We start from the raw sequence: 21432 nt of genomic DNA, 5'->3' as shown, positions 1-21432 counted from the left end.
TTTCAGCTTCTCTAACATGTAATGTGTTTTCTAAATAGTATAAGAGAAGTTATATATATATATATAGGATACTTAACCACTAAGGGGCAGAATGGTCATTTGGTTATAAATTATTTCTAAAATTGATTCTTTTGTATTTATTACCTTATTCCAGCTACAGATCGACGTCATGCGACATTAGGGATGATCCGGATACGGGTAACTGTCCGGAACCACTTTCCCCACTGGGGAACTGGGTTCCACGGGGTCAATTTTACTAAAATACCCTTCTAACCCTAGTTGGTCGAACAAAACGTTATATAAATATATTTTAAATTATACTTACATTGAGTTTAATTAAGGGAGAGGTCCTGCAGCCTGTCCAGCCACAGACTGCATACATGTAGCTCGCAAGGGTCCCACAAGGTAAAAATTACTATTATGCCCCTAACACACTAATTAATTAAAAATACAACATATATACATATAAAATGGGATTCTTACCTGAGATTCGGCTTAAGACAGAGAGAGGCTTCGCAGGCCATCAATCCAGCATGCCACGCTTATGTGTTGTCTTCCGCTAGACACCTCGAGACTCATTTAAGGCCACGGTAGTTGGGTGATCGGAATGCCTTTACAGACGAGTCATGAGATAGGTCTGAATTTCTTAATCAAGACGGCCCACAACTTAGAGGCTAGTATAGGCAAAGTTGAACCAGAACTTGAAATCACACATATTCCAAAAGTTCAAATTTATTCGGAAATTTGACCGGGTTTCACACATAGAACCCCCTCCCTCTCCCCACTACCCCCCCCCCAAAAAAAAGGAGGGGGGAAAAGAAAAACCCAATGAAGCAGAAAAACCTAACATTACCAAAGAATGTAAAATCAAATTGTCACAACAAAAACTCTACGTCAAAGTCCCCAAACATATGACATAACACCTGAAAATGCAGAAGAAGAAAAAACAAAAACTACATGAGATCCTAGACCTTCTATCTCTCTACTTACAAGTTCTCCTGGTTTTCTTTTTTCTTTTTTTAATCGTATGGTGGTCACACTAAAATTTGAATCAGGTTTTGCAACATCCCCCTTCAGAAAAACAACAGAACCATTACTAAAGCAACCATCAAAAGAGCAGTCATCTTCCACACTCTTATTATGATCTTAACTCCCTATTCAATCCTTCCAAAGAAACCTTTTGTATGGGCATTTGGTTAAGCTTGGGCCTAATGGGGCTTGTGTCAATTGTTTCGACCAGTGTTTAGATTTGTGGCTGCCACTCTGTGGGATGGACACAAATTTCAAAAACAAATTCATGGATAACTGAGTAACGGCTATCCAATCACCTAAGGGCTAGGGATAGGGAATCCACACATGATCTAGAACCACAGGTAAAGTAAATAATCAAACTGGAGAGAAATCCAGCACTATGACAAGGTGACCCCGATATGTTCCAACTTCCAAACATAATTTTAAGTTTCAGTTGAAACTTGAAGTTTTGACCAAGATGTATCGGTTTTCGACAGTAATGAAACCAAAGGTTGATACTGGTTTGGTCCAAGTTTTGATCTTATTTCACAGATTTCGACCAACGCCTCCTTGTTTTGCAGGTTTTGACACTGCTCCTTGGGATTTCAAAAAAAACTTGCAGTTTTTTGCCAAATCACTTGATTTCTTCCCACTTTTTTGCATTCTTTTACAGTTCTACTCATTCAACCGTTCTACAACTTGGGTTTGCGTGATTGGAGCTTGAAGGTAATAGTCTCCCCCCCCCCCTCCCAAAAAAAAATCTAATTTTTGGAAGAATTTAGTACATAGACATTGCAATTTCGTTTCATTTTTTCTTTAAAATTAGTAGAATGAAGACAGAGTATATGAGGTGTACTTTTAGTCACCCTATGATGGATACCAACATGGTGCGAATTGAGGAAATAGAGATAATCCTGCAAAGTGACTATTTTGGATATCTGGGGGACATAGAGGATGATGTTTCACAGAGAATTAAAGAAGGTGGCATGGTCCTCTTTCCTCTTACTTTCATTTTTTTTTTTTTAAATATAAAGGATCCGTGTAGCTAACCCCATTTAGTTGAGATAAGGCTGACTTTTTGTTGTTGTTGTTGTTGAATGAAGTGGAGAGGTGCGTCCGGAGCATAGTTCAAAAACTCAGCGAGATCTCGAATATCTCGAGAATCTAGAGCTTCTCGAGACGAGATGACATACGAGACACAAAATATGCACAATTTTGAATAACTCGACCGAAATTTCAAATATTTTGAGAATCTCGACCGCCTTAGTACTCATAGTTTTGTATTGTTGGGACTTAAGAGTTGAGACATGGAAGACTAGGGGAGAAAGGTGTCTATGACTTATGTGTTGGGAAAACACTTATTTCCTTCCATGAATGTTTTGATGATAACAAACATAGGGATGAAAGCTTATAAGCTTAAAAAGATCTTAAAGATGACAGGATTGTTGTGGCTTTAAAGAAAGACAAGACTTGAAGAGAAAGGGGCATCAAAAGAATACAAATCATAAAGAAACAAGATATTGAAGAACAAGACCAAGACTTGAATGAAATACCTCTTGAAGAATTCAAGCTCAAGCATAGATCACTTGAAGATTTCCAAGAAGATGCTCGTGTGCACACAGAAACACATTGCATACTCAAATAATGAAAAATTATTTGCATCATGTAAGAGACCTTAGGAGGTCTTTATAGAACCTCTCTTGACCTTGGTATAGGTTAGCAAACGGATGGAACGAAACCCCAACGGACAGATTGTCAAAAAATTGGGAGAACAGTCTGCCGGTCGACCAGATCTCAGGATATTTTCTACCAAGTCTGGCAGTACCTCTGTTGGTACGTACCCAAAGGTCTGCCCGGTCGACCGGATCGTGTCGGATGATCTGCCGGTCAACCGAACATCGACCGGATGGGCCAGCTCATGCCTCTAACGGCTATATTTCCCGGTCGACCGGATGAGGTCTTCAAGTCGACCGGATGAGGTCTTCAGGTCGACCGGATGAACAAAAATAGATCCGTTAGAGCTATTCTTGCACATGTTTTTTAGAGCATTAATTGAGCTCTATAAATAGTGAATGTGTCAGACCTTTTTCACTATTCACTACAGTCCAAAAGACCACTTTATTGAGAGGTGAAAAATCATTCACAGCTCTATTATGTTGAAGTCTAGTATTCTCCATCAAGATCATTCAAGGTTGACTTCAATACTCAAGACCTTTACAAGCATTCATTCTTAAGAGATGTTCTAAAGAAGGTCAAGTTCATATGCACTCATTTCATATCATTCTTCACTTACAAGGAGTGCATGTCACACTTCTTGCCTAGGTAATTCTTATCATTTTTCATTTGTAATTGTATTTACTTCTTGCTCTTGAGTTGGGTAACTCTAGATGAGCAAGGTGATCTTGCATTAGCCTAGACTGGACTTAGGTGTGCAAGGGATTCTCTTATCCTCAAAATATTAGGATCCTTTTATCCTGGTAAAAAGATTGTAAAGGCGTTCTTCCACCTATTGTATTGAAAGGAAGAGACTAGTCAAATTCTCTCAAGGTTGAGAGGAGTGGATTTAGGCTGGGTTAGCCGAACCACTATAAATCTTGTGCCTTTTTACTTTGAGTACTTTATTTTATTTACTTTGTTTTAATTTGAAGGGAAGTTCGAAAGAGTTGTAAAAAGACTCGTATTTCACTAGTGATAACCTATTCACCCCCCCTCTAGGTTATCCAACATTATGTTATTCATTGTACTTGGGTTGGGTGTCAATGTAATAAGCATTGTGAACACTTCACCATATCTTGTGGTTTGTAGTAGAAACGTTAAGTCTTTTAACTATTTCTCAAATAATTATTCAATATTATGTGTCCTCATCCATTATTGCATAATTTACTTGTTTTACTTGCCAATTATGTCTCATATCATTCAAACCATAGTTGTCAAGGAGTCGCCTAGGCGGCGCCCAGGTGGATTTCTAAGTGCCTAGGCGGCTACCGCCTTATTGTAAGACGCATTGCATTGATTTTATTGGTATCGAACCAGGTTCTAGCACTTATTTATACCAAATATCATTTATGTAAATGTTTCATTTACTTAAGATATTATTCATAAATAAACAAATACCACCCTATTTGAATCCAATAAAAATAGTTTTAAAAAATCAAATTCCAAAAGGACAAAAAGTCAACCCTCCCAATTCAAGAACAAAAACTGGATTTTTGGCGGTAGGTGAATTTTCAACTTTCTAATGCTAGGATTTTTCTCAAATCTAAAAATTCCATAAATCTTAATATGGTAAAACATTGCTAAAAACCAAAAGAGCGGTAAAAAATTCATTTGTTGTGTTATCTAAAAAAATATTTTCATTCTGAGCGATTTTGACAGCATCAGCGCACACCAAATAAGGTTTGACTGAAACATAACTCCTTCTATATAAATCAGATTTAAGCAATCTTGGATTTGTTCGAAATCTGGTTTTGTGCTCTACCTAATACAAAAAGTCTCATGTAAAAATAAAATCATTTGATCAATCAAATTTCTTAGAGAGCAAGAACATTTCTCTAAATCGAGAGCAGGTTAATTACTTATTGATAACATCATGTTTTCTAAGAACTATATAAACCAAATGTGAGACTAGGTATACCTGAAAATGACCAATTCCAAGAAAATATAAACCAAATGTGTGTTTTGATTGTTTCACATATATAACTGATATAAAAAATAAATAATACTGGAACACGATTTAGGTCACCCAGGCATCGTCTAAGCTCCTAAGCGCTTAGGGAGGACCTCAAACTCCTTGGATCGCCTAGCGCCCTAACAACTATGATTCAAACAATGTGTAGAACAGACAATATTATATTAAGGGTTCGGCCTTTACTACCAACCAAGGGTGCAAATCCAAAACACCAAATTAGGTTTTTTTTTTTTTTTTTTTTTTTTTAAATTTAATTATGATTATTAAGCCTAAAACAAGCTTCCCTTAAAGTTTCGGAGCCAACTATGGTCAACTGCCCACCAAAACATCATTACCAAACCAAAAAAAAATGCACAATCTCGCCGAGATCTCGAGAATCTTGACATGGTCGAGACGGCTGATCGAGATGAGTTTTCGAACCATGGTTCGGAGTGCTGTGTGATCGACGTATTCCTTTAAAGCTTAAGGCCCCGTTTGTTTAGAGGGGTTTATGGGGTGGGAGAGTTGCTAAAGTGGGATTTATGTGTTGGTGGGGTGACCAACAAGGGGAAAAAAAAAGCGTGGGAGAGTTACTGTTCATTCCCACATCGTTTGGATAGGTTCTACCAGGAATATTCTGGAGAGGAAAGTGAGAAGAGAGGGGCAGAACACACATACACACCCACACCCACAGAGCAAATGGATCAAAGTTTGGATCGAAGTTGTTGGGAGCGAAGCATAGAGACAAGGGAGAGAATTGAAGCTTGATGAGGGGGAGGGGAGAGAGGGAGCAAAGAAGAGAGATGATGGAGAGAATCGAAGCTTGGATTCACAGAGTGGGCGGAGAGACTGGGTTTGATCACTTTTCTTCTCCAAGCCCCACAACATTCACAGAGAAGGCAGACAAAACGGGTCAAAATGCTGTCGTCTACTATTGTCGGACTGGAAAAACCCCTCTTGCTCGACCAAGAAATCTGTAACCTCTGACACCAAAAAATCTGCAACTTGAAGTGCTCTAGTTCCCCTCAATTTTCCACAAACCAACCCCCCCAACAAATCAGTGGGACTTTGTTTGCATCTTTGCTATTCTTTTTTATGATTTTCTAAGACCATTTTTTTTTTCTTTCAAAATCCATTTATCTTTATCTAGTTTCAGTTTTCTTCCGTTTTATGATTTTACCATGTAATGAAAAAAACATGGCTTCTTACTTTATTTTCTAAGCTCACAACCATGATTGTTGGATAATAATCAACTGCTCCTTGAGACTATGCTTGTTGTACGCAAAGAGAGAGAGAGAGGAAGAAGTAGAAGATGAAGAAGAGCCATTGCATTTCCCCTTTCCCATGAACAGTGCAATAGTCCCGTCGATTTGGTGGGACTTTTTTTTTGGATGAATAAATAAATTCATTACCAAAGGAAAGAAAAGGGGGGGGGAGAGAGAGAGTACAAGGGCACAAAGCCACAAACAAATTACAAGGCCCTACCTGAGAGGAGGCTAGGCCTGTAAAAATCAAAAGCCCACATGGGCATAAAGACAGAGAAGGAAGCCCAAGAAAATACAAAAGTCCACAAGAGCAAAGCAGCTCAAAAGAAAGAGAAGTGCAGCCAAGTCAATTCTAGATAGGGAATCACAAACCCTAAACCAACTATCTCAGCACAACATTGACCAGCAGCCAAGACGAGAATCGGAGCATCACCTGCAAACAAACAGCCACAGCAGAGGGGCGCTGGCCTAGCGGAGGTGACAGCCATGTCGGAGAGGCACCGGCCTTGTAGAGGGAAACGGCGAAGCGGCTGCCAGCCGAGCATAGCTTGCAGAGGACAAACTATGCAGCGACAAGAATACGTCATAGCCGAGCGAGCCAAAGCGGATCGCATGTAAGATCGACCAAGAGGGGCTTGCATGCTGCCTGGCCAAAGCAGTCGGAGCCAAGCTATTAATCGAGAGCGCCAACGATGCGAGGCGACTAGCGAGGAGAAGGCGAACTGGGCTGGAGGCAAAGAGACGGGCCAGCAGGCCAAGCAAGGAAGGCAGCCTGCAAGGGAAGCGACCCAGAAAGTGAGCGGTTGTCGGAGACGAAAGCCAATCAAAGCATCGCGACTAGGCAGGAGAGTCCCTGACGAGCCTGGATACAAACCTAGCGGAAGGGCGACTTGCGAGGCAGCAAACCAAGGCAGACGACCACAAAAACGACAAACCAAGAGGGTTGTCAAAAAGCATGACTGCAGACCGAGCAAGGATGATCGCCACTAGCACTACTCTGGTCCAAACGAGAAGACCAAGCTCCAAATCCCGAAGAAGAAGAGGAGCAAGGGGTGGAGGAAGAAAGAGATGGAGAGAAGTAGAAGGCGAAGGGGGAAGGAGGAGGCTGACCTCACTGCCCTAAACTTTTGGTGGGACTTTGGTAAGGGTAGGGTGGGAGAACATGTAAGTAGACAGCTAAAACCTGCTTTGCAGGATTGTCAAGCAACTCTTCCACCCCGGTGAACCAAATGACTCAAACTTCCATGTTTTTGGAAAAGCCTGTACTGCTTTCTCACCTCATTAGAACCCCACTAAACAAACGGGGCCTGAAGGAAAATTCTATCGGACTGTTGTACGACCGGTCATGATGTATGGGGCAGAACGTTGGGCAGTCAAGAAGTGTTATATTGGGAAGCTATGTGTAGTAGAAATGAGGATGTTAAGATGGATGTGCGGAAAAACTAGGAAGGATAAAGTTAGGAATGAGTGTATCAGAGCTGACTTGGGAGTGGCCCCGATCAACGACAAGCTCTAAGAGAGTCACTTGAGGTGGCATGGTCATGTTCAACGAAGGCCTAGGGATGCCCCAGTAAGGAGGAGTGATATTTCCGAGCGAAAGGGCTAAAAGAACTAGGGGTAGGCCGAAAATGACCATAGGAGAAGTTGTGAGGAAGGACGTGCATAGTCTAGGTCTTGTACCAAGAATGACCTCTGATAGATCCTATTGTATGTCAAGGATCTATGTAGCACACCCCATTTGGCTGAGATTCTCCTGATTTGCTGGGTTGTGCCTCTTTCCTCTTACTTTCATCTTTTTTTTTCAACTCTTCATTCCTCTTTTTTGTTCAGACCTCAGTTCCCCAACTTTATTTTGTTGGATCCATGTAGCCAACCCCATTAAGTTTGGATAAGGCTGAGTTGTTTGTTGTTGTTGTTGTTGTTGTTTGTAAATAGAATGGCCCGATTTGTGCCAACTAAACCCAGTTCCAGTCTTGGTGAGCCATTCCTTAGCTTTGAATAACTTTGCTATGTTCATGATGAAGCTTATAGGTGGGTTGTCATGGACTATCAGAACAACTGGGTACAAAATATATCATGGGATACATATTGAGCTACATTCGGAGGAGCGTCAACGAAATCATCAGTCATAAGCAGCTCGCGGATTAGACCCGCCAAGAAATTCCATGTGGTATTGAGTGGTGAGTATTGTAGACTTGTATTTCCCTAAACTAATGTATGTTTTGATTGTTTTAATTGCATATTTACATTTCCAGCAGCTAAATTATATGTAGTCATGTTTATAATAGGGCTGGTACAGCAGCATTCAGCGCACACTAGCAAACATGGGTACAAACCACAAGTACCATTTTAGATGGTTTTTTTGTAAGCTTAATTCATGGAATAGGTGTAAAATGGTTTTTAGAAAGAAAAAAAAAGACAGCACCCAAAAAAAGGGTCAAAAAACCGTTTTCCGAGCCTTGAAACCTAGGTTTCGAACCTCGAAAAATCCTAGGATTCGACCAAGTTTTGGTTTCGGCCAGAGTCAAAACCCAAAACCTGGAACCTTGGTTCCAAATTCCAAATGAGTGGCCTAGAAGGAGTATGGATTGATATTCCAAAGTTTGGAGTTAATCCAAAGGCCAGATTTTAAAATATCATGAAGTTACAAAATAGCAACTATAACAGAAACCAGATTTGGTATCTAACAGAAAATAGCAAGTAGAATCAAGGAATTGCAAGTAAGACTCAAAATAGGAACATAGAACAGATTTAGAAACCAGATGGACAGAAAATAGAAAGTCCAAATTTAGTAACTAATCGAAGATAGTAACTAAACTCCCAAAATAGCAAGTAGGAATGAAAATAGAAACGAAGAACTGAAATAGTGGTAATGCTGAACAGAATTAGCCAGTAAACCAGAATTTAGAAGCTAACAGAAAATAGAAAGTGGTAGGTGATGTAGTAAGTCCCCTAAAGGGTTTTTTTTTATGAAAGGAAAATAAAATTAACTAAAAGAAAATAGAGATGTCTACATTGTCTTTGATATACACAAAATCTTTACGGAATCTGATAGCAAAAAAAGGGTTAATTTTATTGAAAATAAGCTTTTGGTTGGGTCATATATGTATTGGGACTTTGATCCCATGGGTTTACTTTGTAGTTGGCCAATTTAATGAGCCTAAAATATGGGTAGAAAGTAGGAAAACGGAATTTGCTTCATTAGTTTAGTAAGAGTCCTATTTTGAGTTTGTTTTCTTTATTATTTGAGTTTCTTTGTCAATTTAGGCTACCTTAGTAATTAAGGATTGGGTTAGGCCTTTCCTTTTTAGTGTCTAAGTCTATTTTTGAGTCATCTATATAAGTTTGTAAAGGAGGCCAGCACCGTACACGAATTTGTGAAAATCCTGAGATAGGATGGGTGAGATGCCCAGGCTGAGATAGCCAACTCCACCTTCCCCCATCCCCTTCCATTGGTTCTTGAATTCAAACCCTAATTTTGTTCAAATTGATCCCAAGAGTGCTACAAGCTGCTGGGATTTCTTTCAACTGATTGTAACATCGATTTCTTGAAGATTACCACATCAAGATCATTGCTGCTTCAACAGGTCATTACTTGGTGGGATTATTTCTTTTGGTTATCTTTTGAGATCTCATTATTCTCCTCCAACCAATGTGTCTCTTGGTTATATTTTGAGATCCCATTGGTCTCTTCGGAATCCCATTGCTCGCTTTCTTGTTCTTTGGAGATTTTTTTTATCTGATCCTGTCTGGGATTAGACCTTGTCAGGTTCTAGTCTTACATTCGTAGGGAAGTAGTGCTCCAAAGCTTATAGGAGAAGGCAGTGAACTGCCATCACAACTTATGATCAATGGAAGAAAGAGCAAGGGAACATCAGCACTATATTCTAATCTGAAAACTGAGAGAAGACTGAGAAAAGTAAGATAACAGCAAAGCAAAATGGAAACAGTAAAACTAGTATACAAATCTGACCTTTGATAGAATGAAAAGATAGAAAAGAAAGGGATAAGGAGTTAAGGACTAGGACTCCCAAGTCCAACCTAGAACTCAACCAGCATCTCGCCGGCCTACTTGGCTTCCCACCAAGGTTGCCATTGCATCTCACAGCCAAAGAGCTATAGTTTTATCAAAAATTGTTGGAGGGTCTAGTCCCTTATCCTATATTTATAACTCCATAGCAGTTACTAAAGTAGGAAACTGGAAACCCCTACGTATGGTAGGAGGAATACCCTACAAGCTAAGTCTCTCTTCCAAATTGAAGCTATTCTAGAACATTATAAAACAGAAATAAACTACTAATCCCGAATGAACTACTTAATCCCATATAGGACTTAAATCCCTAATACTTGGGCTTATATAATTGACCCATTACAACAGTAAACCAAAAATACAAAACTCATGGCCCATATAACCCATTGGACACAAAATTAGACATATTAAGTCATTTTTTGGTCCAATTCGATGGCCTGATTTGCTGCTAGCCTTCTTGTTCTTGTGAACAAGATAGTAAGCAATTCTCCAATTGGACTCATTGGATAAATTCACCATAAAAATTTACATTCAGAACTATAATTGGACATGGCTCTTTTAATAAGATAAATAAAGGACTCAAATTGTAGTAATGTGCCTAAATCCAATAAAAATAACTCGATAAAATTTTTTAGGAGAACTGTGAAAATAAAACATCCTAATGCCAAACAACAGTAAATAATCAAATACATAAGTTGTGTACTATGACCAAATTGAGAATGATCCTCTCTAGGCATAAACGAAATGTGAAACAGCCCGATATTTACGAAATTTTTAAGATTTTTCCCTAAAAATTCAGTTATGGCCAAAAAACTTGTGAAACAGATTATCTGGTTTTCAAAAAGAAACTGTCATCATTACATGGGAGGATGAAATTTCCACAGTTAAAAACTGAATCAGACTGGCAGTTGAACCGGGTTTGAGTGGAACCAGGACTTTTTTGGTCCAGTTTTCCTACAGAACTGCAACAATAACAATAACTCGGCCTTATCCCGACTAAATGGGGTCACCTACACGGATCCTTGCCCTCCAATCAGCTCTATTTGAGGTCATACATGAAACAATGCCTAAACTATACAGGTCTTTCCTCACTACATCTTCTAGGGTCATTTTAGGCCTGCCTCTAGCTCTTTTAGTTCCTTTAATCTGAATCAAATCACTCCTTTGTTCTGGTGCATCCCAAGGCCTCCGTTGAACATGGTCATGCCATCTTAAACGACTTTCTTGGAGCTTATCCTGTATCGGGGCAACTCCCAAACCAGCTCGAATATGGTCACTCTTTACTCTATCCTTGCTAGGTTTGCCACACATCCATCTCAACATCTTCATCTCCGCTACACTAGTTTATCTATAGGACGCTTCTTAACTGCTGCCCAACATTCCACACCATACATCATAATCAATCGTACGATTGTCCTATAAAATTTTCTTTTAAGCCTTAAGGAATACGTCGATCACACAACACTCCGGACGCACCTCTCTACTTCATTCATCCTATTTTAATTCACTATGAAACATCATCCTCTATATCGTCTTCTTTATTTATGATTGAGCCCGGATATCTAAAATAATCACTTTGCGGTATCTCTCTCTGATCAATTTTCACAATTTCGTTATCCGTCTTAGTGTAACTACAGTTACACACCAGATACTCTGTGTCTCCGTCTTCGTTCTACTTATCTTAAAACCTCTTGATTCAAGGTTGATCTCCCATAACACCAACTAAGCATTAATCATTGCTTTTGTCCCATCCACCAAAACACTATCATCTGCAAAAAGCATACACCAAGGAACCTCATCTTGAATGTCCCTGGTTGAATCATCCATGATGAGTGCAGACAAATAAGGGCTTAAACCTTCCTTGATGTAATCCAATTGTAATTTGGTTAAAGCTGATCCTATAGAACAGCCTATACCTAAAAAATGAGTCCCAGTAGTTGGTTTTGACGATTTTTTGCAAACCACATAAAATTGCATGCTCCAATTTGACCGCTCACTTAATTTTTTCCAATTTTGAATTCTTTTTTATTTCTTTTTCAAAATCACATTTTGATTGGTCAAAACCAGGTTAAACAGGAACTACACCCTTTTCAGTCAGATCCCTTGCCCTCACAGTCGAGTGTTTGCTCATCGTTTAGGCCGGTGAGGGAGATTTCTGCTCATCGCAGTCACCTTCCAGGGTTCTTCGCACCCACCTGGCCATTATGAACTACAGAACTAATATACTAATCCCCTGCCTTAGGTGATGTCCGACTCCGATCTCCGCCCATAACCCGGCTTTGCCAACAACGTTAGGGCGGTCCCCTTCATTCAATGCTGACCCCAGCCTGCCACTTCGGCTTTAAAACTATAAATTCCCATCCTGCTGTGGTCATTTCATAAGACAATATTCCAAAATAAAGACAATGATAGACTTTTATGGTTCAACAATTTATCAAGCAAAAAAGAAAATAAATTTATTACATAAAATATAGGATAGAAGTCCAACCATTTTTATATCCACATCGAGAGCACTCCACTGCTTTCTTACTAGCTACCATTGCAACACACTTTTTCACTACTTGTTTCATTATATTATTCTTCAGTTGAGCCTCCAATTTAGGATTTCTCATCTTCCTCAAGAACTCTTTACGTTTTTCCTCCTCCAGAAGTACTCGACCACATGACTGTTAAAAGATCTAAATTAGTGAGAAAATAGCAAAGTGTTGAGCAGTTAAAACTTAAAGGGAAACATTTCCTGCATTGACCGAGATATGTAAAGTAAGATGACGATATTTAATGAAAAATAATTTGAAACAAGACCAAATTAATGAAACTACCACCATCAACGGAAGTCAAGTTATATTATTTGAATACCTTGCATATGCACTTCAGTATGTCCAGTATAGCACTAAAGTATCCAACGTTATAAACAGGGAGTGCGAGATTCAAATATCCAAAATGCCCTGGACATGCAGCAAAACTCCCATGGCATGTCATACATGTACCACTTTTACTTGGTGGACCCTGAACACAAGCATGAAACACGCCTAGTCAGCATATTTACAATGAAATGAAGGGAAGGAAACATGTTCTTCCAAGATATATGGAATGTGTGATAATGTTTATGAGTAAAGCGTGATAATGTGATACTGTTTGTGAGTAAAGCGTAAAGCTTGACCAAAAGAGAGAGAGAGAGAGAAATCAAAATTTAAAAGAAAAAAAATAGCAATTAGCGACCAATGAAAAATTGCTTATCCTCGACAAGGTCCCGTTGAGAGGACCGTGAGATTCAGAAACTCCCAGAGCTTCATGTAGAAAGTCCAAAATATGATCTTATATACACAGCTCAAAAACTTATTGGCCTTAAATCCATTGAACTGACAATGTGAGATTCCTTGGGTACCAGGACAATTCCTGTCGCATTCATACTCTTATTAATGACTCCCCTTCACGAAATTACATAAAGACCAGCAACAAATCATGCTTTATAGAATGCAAACATCATTGCAAGGATCCAGCACCTTATCCTTTTCTAAATATGGCTTCCTTTGCCTTGTCCTTACTCCTTACTGAACTTCCTTTCCAACAAACCTCCTTTTTCACCTGAAATCTTAGACCTTGGCCTTCTTTCCCTCTTTCCAAAATCTAATGCTAAAAAAAAATCTGAAAATGCTCTGTCAATCTCTCCATGATCCTCATTTACATTCACCTCCACTGCGAATTTCAAGAAGAATTGGGCATCACAACTAACTTGCAAACTAGCAATAAAAAGTTGGATGTGAGACAGATTCATTGCAGTTAGTCGAGTGGAACGAGGTCAAATGCATGAAACCATGCCTTGGTTGCTCTTTCCTGGTCTTTTTAGCTCTAAGACAACTTTTATCATCTGTAAACTTGAAGACTGAAGTCAAATTTGCATGCACCTAGAGTAATAAACAAAGATGTTCATATTCTGGCCTTCGAATCTGCTATATCTGAACCAATTATCACTTGGAAGTTGGTATGGTAATTGGCAACTACCCAAAAAAAATTTATGTACATCTCTAGACCTAAAAAGTATGAACCGCATGGACTGTGGATGATGTATATGAATATTTCTTAGCCCGGGAGTAATGTTTTCTCACTGTTCAAATTGTGGTATTCTCTAGAGCTTCTTTCTATTGTTAGCTGGTCAACGTGGACCACCATAGGCATAGATAGGCCAGGAAAACGAAGGAGATGACAAAGATTCTGATCCAAACACTTTCTGTAAAGATAACTATAACAAAGAAGAGAGTGAATATTCTAAACTCGAGCACAGGGAGTACTATCAGTCCAATTGAAACTTCAAACTGATTGGCATTTTGATTACAGGTAGAACTTTCAAAGCTACACAAATAACAACCGAAGAGGAACAGTAGTGTTTAAGATTGATTCCAGTTAGTTACTAACTTACTACCATACCGTTGCACACCAATAATGATTGGTTGTCAAACATATTATATTATAGAGTTTTATAAGTATCAATCCGGAAAAAGAACGACTTCGAATAAAGAAAAATAAAACTTACCATTCGGGAATCCAACAGTCCTTCAACAATTGGCTTTTTGAGTCCATCATAGTAAGAACTACGGTGGACTTGCACCTCGGCTGCTTTCCTTATTTCATCTCCAGAGAACATTGAAAACTGAATGCTCTTTCTGTGGCAAAACAACGATAGCGACCCAAAAAAAAATTGAAAAGCTGAACAGAAATCATGACTGAAGCAAAACTAATAGTTACAACGAAACAAGTCGTCACATTTTCCGGGGCCCGACGTCTTCAATGTAGGGCTCCTTTGAGAACTGCATTTTATCTTCGACATTCGCCGCCATGACTTCGACGGCTTGCAGAAAAACCTGCAAAAACAATGGCAGCAATGGAGACGAAATTTAAAATTGTAACCGCCCTATACAATCAGAGAATTTGCCCCATTGCGACCGCCCTACGCGAAAACATAAAACCCGTTTCAAAGGAAGAAAAACCTTAATGGTAATACGTGTCAAGAAAACATTTAAGTACAGAACTGGAAGCATTTTACTCTTCGATGTGGGACTATTCGTGGGTCATTTCTATTGCGGCTACACCGACACAAACCGAAGTGCGATTAGGGCAAGGTTTTCAAATTCGAGAATCGGATCAGAATCAGTCGTGAGTCGTGACCGATTCTAGGGTTCTTCAGAATTGGAATCGACAGAGGTAGTTCCCGATTCTGGATATGTTGAGACAATTTCAACTATGTTTAGGGTTTTAAAAATTAGATAATCAAACCTTCACCAAAAAAAATTAGATAATCAACCTATCCAAATTAAATTCGGTAGAGGCAATTTCAAACGATCTGATCAGACCGATCTTGTACTGGAACGTGTTGTTTTACTGATTACCACCAATCCTGACCAATTTCCATTTAAATCAATCGAGACCGATTCAGATCCCGATTCCCATTTTTTAAACCCCGATTGGTTCATGATATGATAACACTATTACCACCCCTCTTACAATCATGATTTTAGGACAATGGATTGTCGTTCATAATGCAGTCCGTATCGATATTGACCGACACCGATCCTAATTCCTGGTTGATCTCGTTTTGGTAGAACAATACAGACTAGGGGTAAAATAGTAAAAAAAATCCAATTTTTATGAAAAACTAAAGAGAAAACCATTCAATACGGTCTAATATGTGATGATCCATGTTGATATCGTACTAATTTTTGGGATGTCTCGTACTTTCTATTGTTGCCGGAATGTATCTGGATGACGTGGAGACCTGTAAAAGGTAAGGGGCATTGAAGAGACCCGCAACGGACTCCGAGGGGGACTCTCTGATGCCATAGTAAGTCCGGCAGAACAGTAAGTGAAGGGTACAGAAAGACTCAAAGCCTGAAAAGTGAACGTACCTCTTTGTGGCCCCTTCTCCTTTATAGGGATTGCGGTTACCAAGGCGATGGTGACTCCTCTTTCGATACGTCTTCCACTTGATCGTTTGATTGGGTTTTGTGCTCCCTTAATCTTGGGACTATTTCCATTTATAGTCGCGTCAAGGATGTAAAGTCCGTCTAGGAGTGTGGAGTATGGTGTTAGGAGTAGTGTGACCCATCCCCTTCCACGTGTTCTGCTCCTATTGGTGGTCCGTTATTTGATATAACACCTGCCAATACCACGCACTACATCCCATACTTACTAGCAAGGTTTAAAGTATCTGTCTATATCCACCGATGAATAACGGACAAATGCACTCTTGAACATTTACTAATTCCAAATGCACATCTACTTTCCAAATTTTATAACAATCTAGTCCAATCCGTTAGCCTAGGACGTTAGTTTCAGAGAATTGAATGACCAAAATACCCTTGTGATAAAACCCACCAAAATTAAAGAGTACAATGACCAAATTGCCCTCATCTTCTCCAAATCATATAGGGTTTGAGTTGTTACATACGTTGAAGCTTTGAACATACACAATCTCTCTCTCTCTCTCTCTTGTATGAATTGAAAATTTGTTTCAATGTTAATTTGTGTAAAAAGGAACCGCTAAGATTTCATTGAGGTTATCTAAATGGAATTCATAGGGCTTTGAAGTTCGTCATTTATGTAAAAAGGAACTGCTTAGAAATCAGTGAGGTTCTCTCTCTCTTTCTCACGTATGAATTCGACCCATTCCTCATTTTATCCGACCCAAGAAGCGAACCCTACCACCACTTCTTCTTTTTCTTCTTCACCATCGGCACCCAACCCTGCTGGAACCGAACGTGTGACTTGCCGCAACCCTGCTGCCGAAACCCTAACCTCTGGTTCTTCAAATCATACTCCACAGAAATTCTGTTGAACGTGTAAAGGAGCTCAATGGTGATTTCAGTCCTAAACTCTCATTCTACAAATCTGGAAGTGTGTTTGTTGTGTTTCCTAAGTAGAATAGGTACTCTTTTCTACTTGCTAAGGATCTCAATTGGCTAAAATGCAGCTTAAAAAATGAGAAGTTTCCAGATATACATAAAGGAATCGGTTTATTGGCTTTTGAATCTTTTACGGTTTGATTTTCAATTTCAAACCTTAAACAATTTGGAAAAGATTAGGGCAATTTGGTCACTGTACTCTTTAATTTTGGTGTATTTTTATCATAAGAGCATTTTGATCATTAGATTCCTTAAAACTAACATCTAACATCCCATACTAACGGACTAGACTTGATTGCTATAAAGTTTGGAAAATATGGGTACATTTGAAATTAATAAACGTTTAGGGGTGTTTTTGTACATATGATCAATTTGAGGGGGTATTTGAAAAAAAAATCTTATTTTTAGGATACCGATACGGTATCATAAAAAAATTGGTATTAGTATTGTAAGAAATCACATCCTTTCTAATCAATTGAATACACTTGTCTCATCGCACTTTGTTCTATATATATATATTATATTATTTATTAATATTTTATATTTCAAATTATATTTTGCATATATCATAAACATTTCCATATATTTTTCAACCATTTTCATATTATCATTCTATCTAGCTTTTCTTAAAATTACCTTACAAGTGAATTCATCATAGTGAGAATTTATTACTTTTACCACACAAAAAAAATATCATAGTGAGAATTTATTATTTTCCACTTTTGTTCCTTAGTCCATTCAAAGGAATGAAAGTTATGAAACTCCTTACACTTTTTAGTCTTTTCAGACAGAACTCATACCAGCCTATTCAATGGTCTTTTTCATGCCAAGGATGGCCCTTGGCCACAGTCCACAAGGAAGAGATAAAGCAAAAAAGAAACTATTTCTTCTCTCTTTCGGTCTTTCCTACTCTTCTTTTTTTTTGGCCTTTCTTTGACGAAGGGGTTTTGCTATGAATCTGACCCGGAAACCGGATAATGGGTTGGGAGTGCAGGTTTAGATCCGTTGAAGCAAGAGATTGTCTTCTATTCTTGTATTACACTCTACCGCACAGCTCAACTGAGCAACACTGGAAGCCTTGATTACCATCCCTTGTTCCTATGTAGCTGTGAAGCTTCTCTCTCGCATGTCTCAGAGCAGCAAGAACTTCCCTAACACTGTCGCTGTTGATGATCTGAGGTGGTTGTGGTTCCCTTGACTGCTTCGGATCTGTTGGTATGCTTACCGGAACTATTGCCAGTGAGTTATCCACATCATCGGCTGGATCGCTCTCTCCACTCTCTGATTCTTTGGAGGATTCTCTGCTTTTAATTAAAGGTGTAAGGCAGATCCATTGATTAGCGAATTTCAATCCTATTTTTCGTACTAAAGTCTTAGGCTGAAATGGATTTGAGTTTAAAAAACTACCTGAGACGAAGATCATCTGTGATCACTGAACCCGAACTTCCTTCGCTCCAATCCATTTGGCTTGCATTGGATGCACCAGTGACTGAATCATCATGGCTGGGATCTGCGGAAGTTAATGCTTCTTTTCTCTCCCTTGTCTCATCTTCTCTGTCACATTTGATGGAGCCTGCAAATTCAGGATCGGATTTTCCTTCTTCTGGGTCTTTGAGTTCTGATGAGGTTTCTGATGAACTCAACTGGTCTTTAATAGGAACAAGTTTTAGGGATTTGAGTTTTTTCGTTAGGAATTTCAGCTTCTTTTCGGCTCTGTTCTTGGCCTCTATCTCTGCCTTTATGTGTTTCTCTAACTCTATCAACTGTAAGACAGAATCGACAATGAAAAAGGAAGGGCATCCAAATCAATCTAAAGCAATGAAAAGTTCCAGATCTTATTAAGGTAAATAAAATCTTCAATCTACTGCAATAAAATGTATAAGAATCAGGGAACTGTACGAGAAGGAAGAAGGGTTACAAAGATTACTACAGATTGCAAAAGCAACAGACTTTGTTACTCATTAGCTCTGCTTCTTCTTTTGCAGCCCTTGAAGCTGTTCTCTCTGCAAGCAATCTTCCTCTCAAACACTCTGCAGTCCTCAAACCATCATCTCCTTCAACACTTTTTTCCCTGAGAAGAAAACCCACAACAGAGAGATGACAATAAGACCATATATAAAAGAAGAAGACTAGATCTCTTACAGAAAACCCACCTCCATTTCTTCTCTGCATTATCATAAACCTGCATTTTCTCCATTGTTGAACCCAGGTTAATAGCAATTCGATCCTGATTCACAATCGACATAATACCCAAGTGAAATCATTAGAGATTGAAGGACTTTCTTACTAAGATCAGAGTTTCCACAATGTATGTGAAGGAACTGATCAGAAACCACTGAGCTAGAGAAAGGAAAAAACTGGGATTTCACAACATGAGAATCTCTGTCTCTGCATACAACAAAGATGCCATAAGCATTGTTAGAAAACCAAGGTCTGTGTTGGATTCTTTACCTTCAGATAGATTATATATATATGCAGGGCCATTTGATAGTCACTGTAGCACTTCACAGTCCACAGTAACTTCTTTCCACCTCTTTCTTACTGTGACAGCGATCTATTTCTCTTATATAAACCATAAATTAAATTAAACCACATTGCATGGTTTCCTGTGCAGATCTTATGCGTCTGATCTCAGCTTCTCATGCTTCTTGATCAAGATTGTTTATGATAGATGATTACTTACCAGCTCAAGTTCGTAATCATGGATGGGGTCATGGCCCTGGATCAATCTCAATTAGTATGAGCCATTTACCCTTCTGGGTCATTTTATTGACTCCATTGATGGGTTTAAATTCGGGTATTTAAACGTGACTATGTTTCACTTGGAACTTGGAAGTGATAATAATTATAAAAAAAAAGGCACTTTTCATTAGTTTAATCTAGGATTAGTGTTAGATTCATATTCACTAGTAGCAGAGCCCGGGTTTCAAATTTTAAAATTTCAAGAGGTGCATATAATAGTTATCTATTGTTTTTGGATTGTTGCGTTAAGAAATCTCCACCAAGAGTCCTCTTGGGTTCGGATCTCTCTTAGCAACAATAGAAAATAGTGAAAATGGTTTGTAAGGACCTATACCTGAGTATATATAGTGTTTATCTGAATGATAGGGTTTTATGAAAGTCCCAACATGATAGTTTTTATTCTTTGAGAATATCTTGAGTGAGATCTCTTTAAGAGTGAGATCCTCTATTTCCGTTGTCTCGATTTCCTCTTTAATAGTTTCCATTCCGGAATGGAGGGTTATGTGGCCCCTGAAGCTGTGCCTGATGTTTTCTTCATGGATGTGGATATTGGGTGTGATCTACTAGATCTATGAGCCTTGCTCGTTAGTGACATGGCACGATCCCATTGGGAGGTTGTATTTTTAGTATTACATGGTTGTTATTGTTGTTGTCATGTGATTACGGTTTTAGTACTTGATTCGGGATTGGAATTAGTCTTGGTTGATATGGATTCGAATCACACCTGAATCAAGTTGGATGAGACGGATTTACTCTTGTATTTCTTTTATGAATAATAATTTTTTTTCTTTTTAATTTTTTACCTTTAATTTGTACTCTCTGATGTAGGTATATATGCTCTTAAGTGCAGGCCGTGCAGCTTTTAAATTTAGGCCTCCACCCCACATTAGGAATCACATTAGTATATATGATTAATACTGGCCCAGCCGGTTCAATTGGACCCGTTCGACTGAGTGCATTACAAGGCACCGCCATTTAAACAACAGTATGGCTGTAATAATAGTAGGAACAAAGGATACGGAGGAAAGTAACCCAACCACCACCACACCCTCTCCCCCCTAAAAAGAAGAAGAAGAAGAAGAGACACAATTTGTTTTTTATTAAAAAAAAAAGCATACCCAATGCACAAGGCTCCCGCGTGCATGTGGTATGAAAAAGATCAACGTATTTATAAAGTAATCAACGCAAGTCCTACTCAAGCTAGTAATTCTAACTCTACATGCAAAAACATGGCTTATGTTAGTTACAGATCTATCTTTTTTAACAACTAAAACATGAATGTAAAAACTTAGAGGAACAGTAGATACCAGATAAATAAGTGAAGAATTTACATAGTCAAGGATGCTCCTCATGATGCATCAACCAATTCTCAATCTCCTTTGCATCTGTCTAGAATTTTGCTAATTAAAAGCTAGCCAAAAAAGCTCCAATGAGTCTTATGTGGAATCCTCAAACCTCGGCTTCTTAGGCATTTTCTGCAAATCCAAAGTCCTTGTGTGCGAAGGTAAATTGATGATTAGATATAATTACAATTACCCGTCCTGCTACCTTGGTTTGAGGGTCGAAAATGAAACCAGAGATAATGATTGAATGATCCATAGTAGGGAGATTTAAAAGATAAAAAGAGTTGTGATATTAGTATTGAGGTATTATTCTTGAGCGAAGTAGTTTTTTGTTCGGGAGTGTGGCCTACACCAGCACTCCCATGTGTTTATCTCTCTCCTCCTCAATACAAGGGGGTAAAAATATCTTTTCATTTGGGGAGGAGAGAGATAGACATGGGAGTGTTGGCATAGGCCACACTCCCGACAAAGTTCTTTT

The 21432-nt window shown here is 38.8% G+C and overlaps 2 protein-coding genes across 5 annotated transcripts in view; both read right to left on the bottom strand.

Moving 5' to 3' along the window:
- LOC122670399 (DNA-directed RNA polymerase III subunit 1) overlaps positions 1 to 14884 on the bottom strand; it is a 164311-nt gene extending 149427 nt beyond the window's left edge. For all 4 annotated transcript variants that reach the window (XR_006334207.1, XM_043867279.1, XM_043867260.1 and 1 more), the window contains exons 1-4: positions 14735 to 14884; positions 14505 to 14634; positions 12830 to 12979; positions 12462 to 12639 (exon numbers count right to left, since the gene is read on the bottom strand). Coding sequence is in view for 3 of the 4 variants with exons in the window: in XM_043867279.1 (XP_043723214.1) it covers positions 12462 to 12639; positions 12830 to 12979; positions 14505 to 14634; positions 14735 to 14808 (532 nt within the window). In the remaining variant the exon portion in view is untranslated. The remainder of the gene's footprint in view (positions 1 to 12461; positions 12640 to 12829; positions 12980 to 14504; positions 14635 to 14734) is intronic.
- Positions 14885 to 17795: 2911 nt separating this feature from the next.
- LOC122669352 lies at positions 17796 to 19098 on the bottom strand. The gene is made up of 4 exons (XM_043866104.1): positions 19023 to 19098; positions 18820 to 18940; positions 18277 to 18632; positions 17796 to 18170 (listed from the first exon to the last, which is right to left on the bottom strand). The coding sequence occupies exons 1-4, from the start codon at positions 19064 to 19066 to the stop codon at positions 17906 to 17908; spliced, it is 786 nt and encodes a 261-aa protein (XP_043722039.1). The 5' UTR covers positions 19067 to 19098; the 3' UTR covers positions 17796 to 17905.
- Between the last annotated feature and the right edge of the window lie 2334 nt (positions 19099 to 21432).

The sequence above is a fragment of the Telopea speciosissima genome, chromosome 1 (genome assembly GCF_018873765.1).
Source record: "Telopea speciosissima isolate NSW1024214 ecotype Mountain lineage chromosome 1, Tspe_v1, whole genome shotgun sequence".
Taxonomy (NCBI): Eukaryota; Viridiplantae; Streptophyta; class Magnoliopsida; order Proteales; family Proteaceae; genus Telopea; species Telopea speciosissima.
This window is presented reverse-complemented; position numbering and strand designations above follow the sequence as displayed.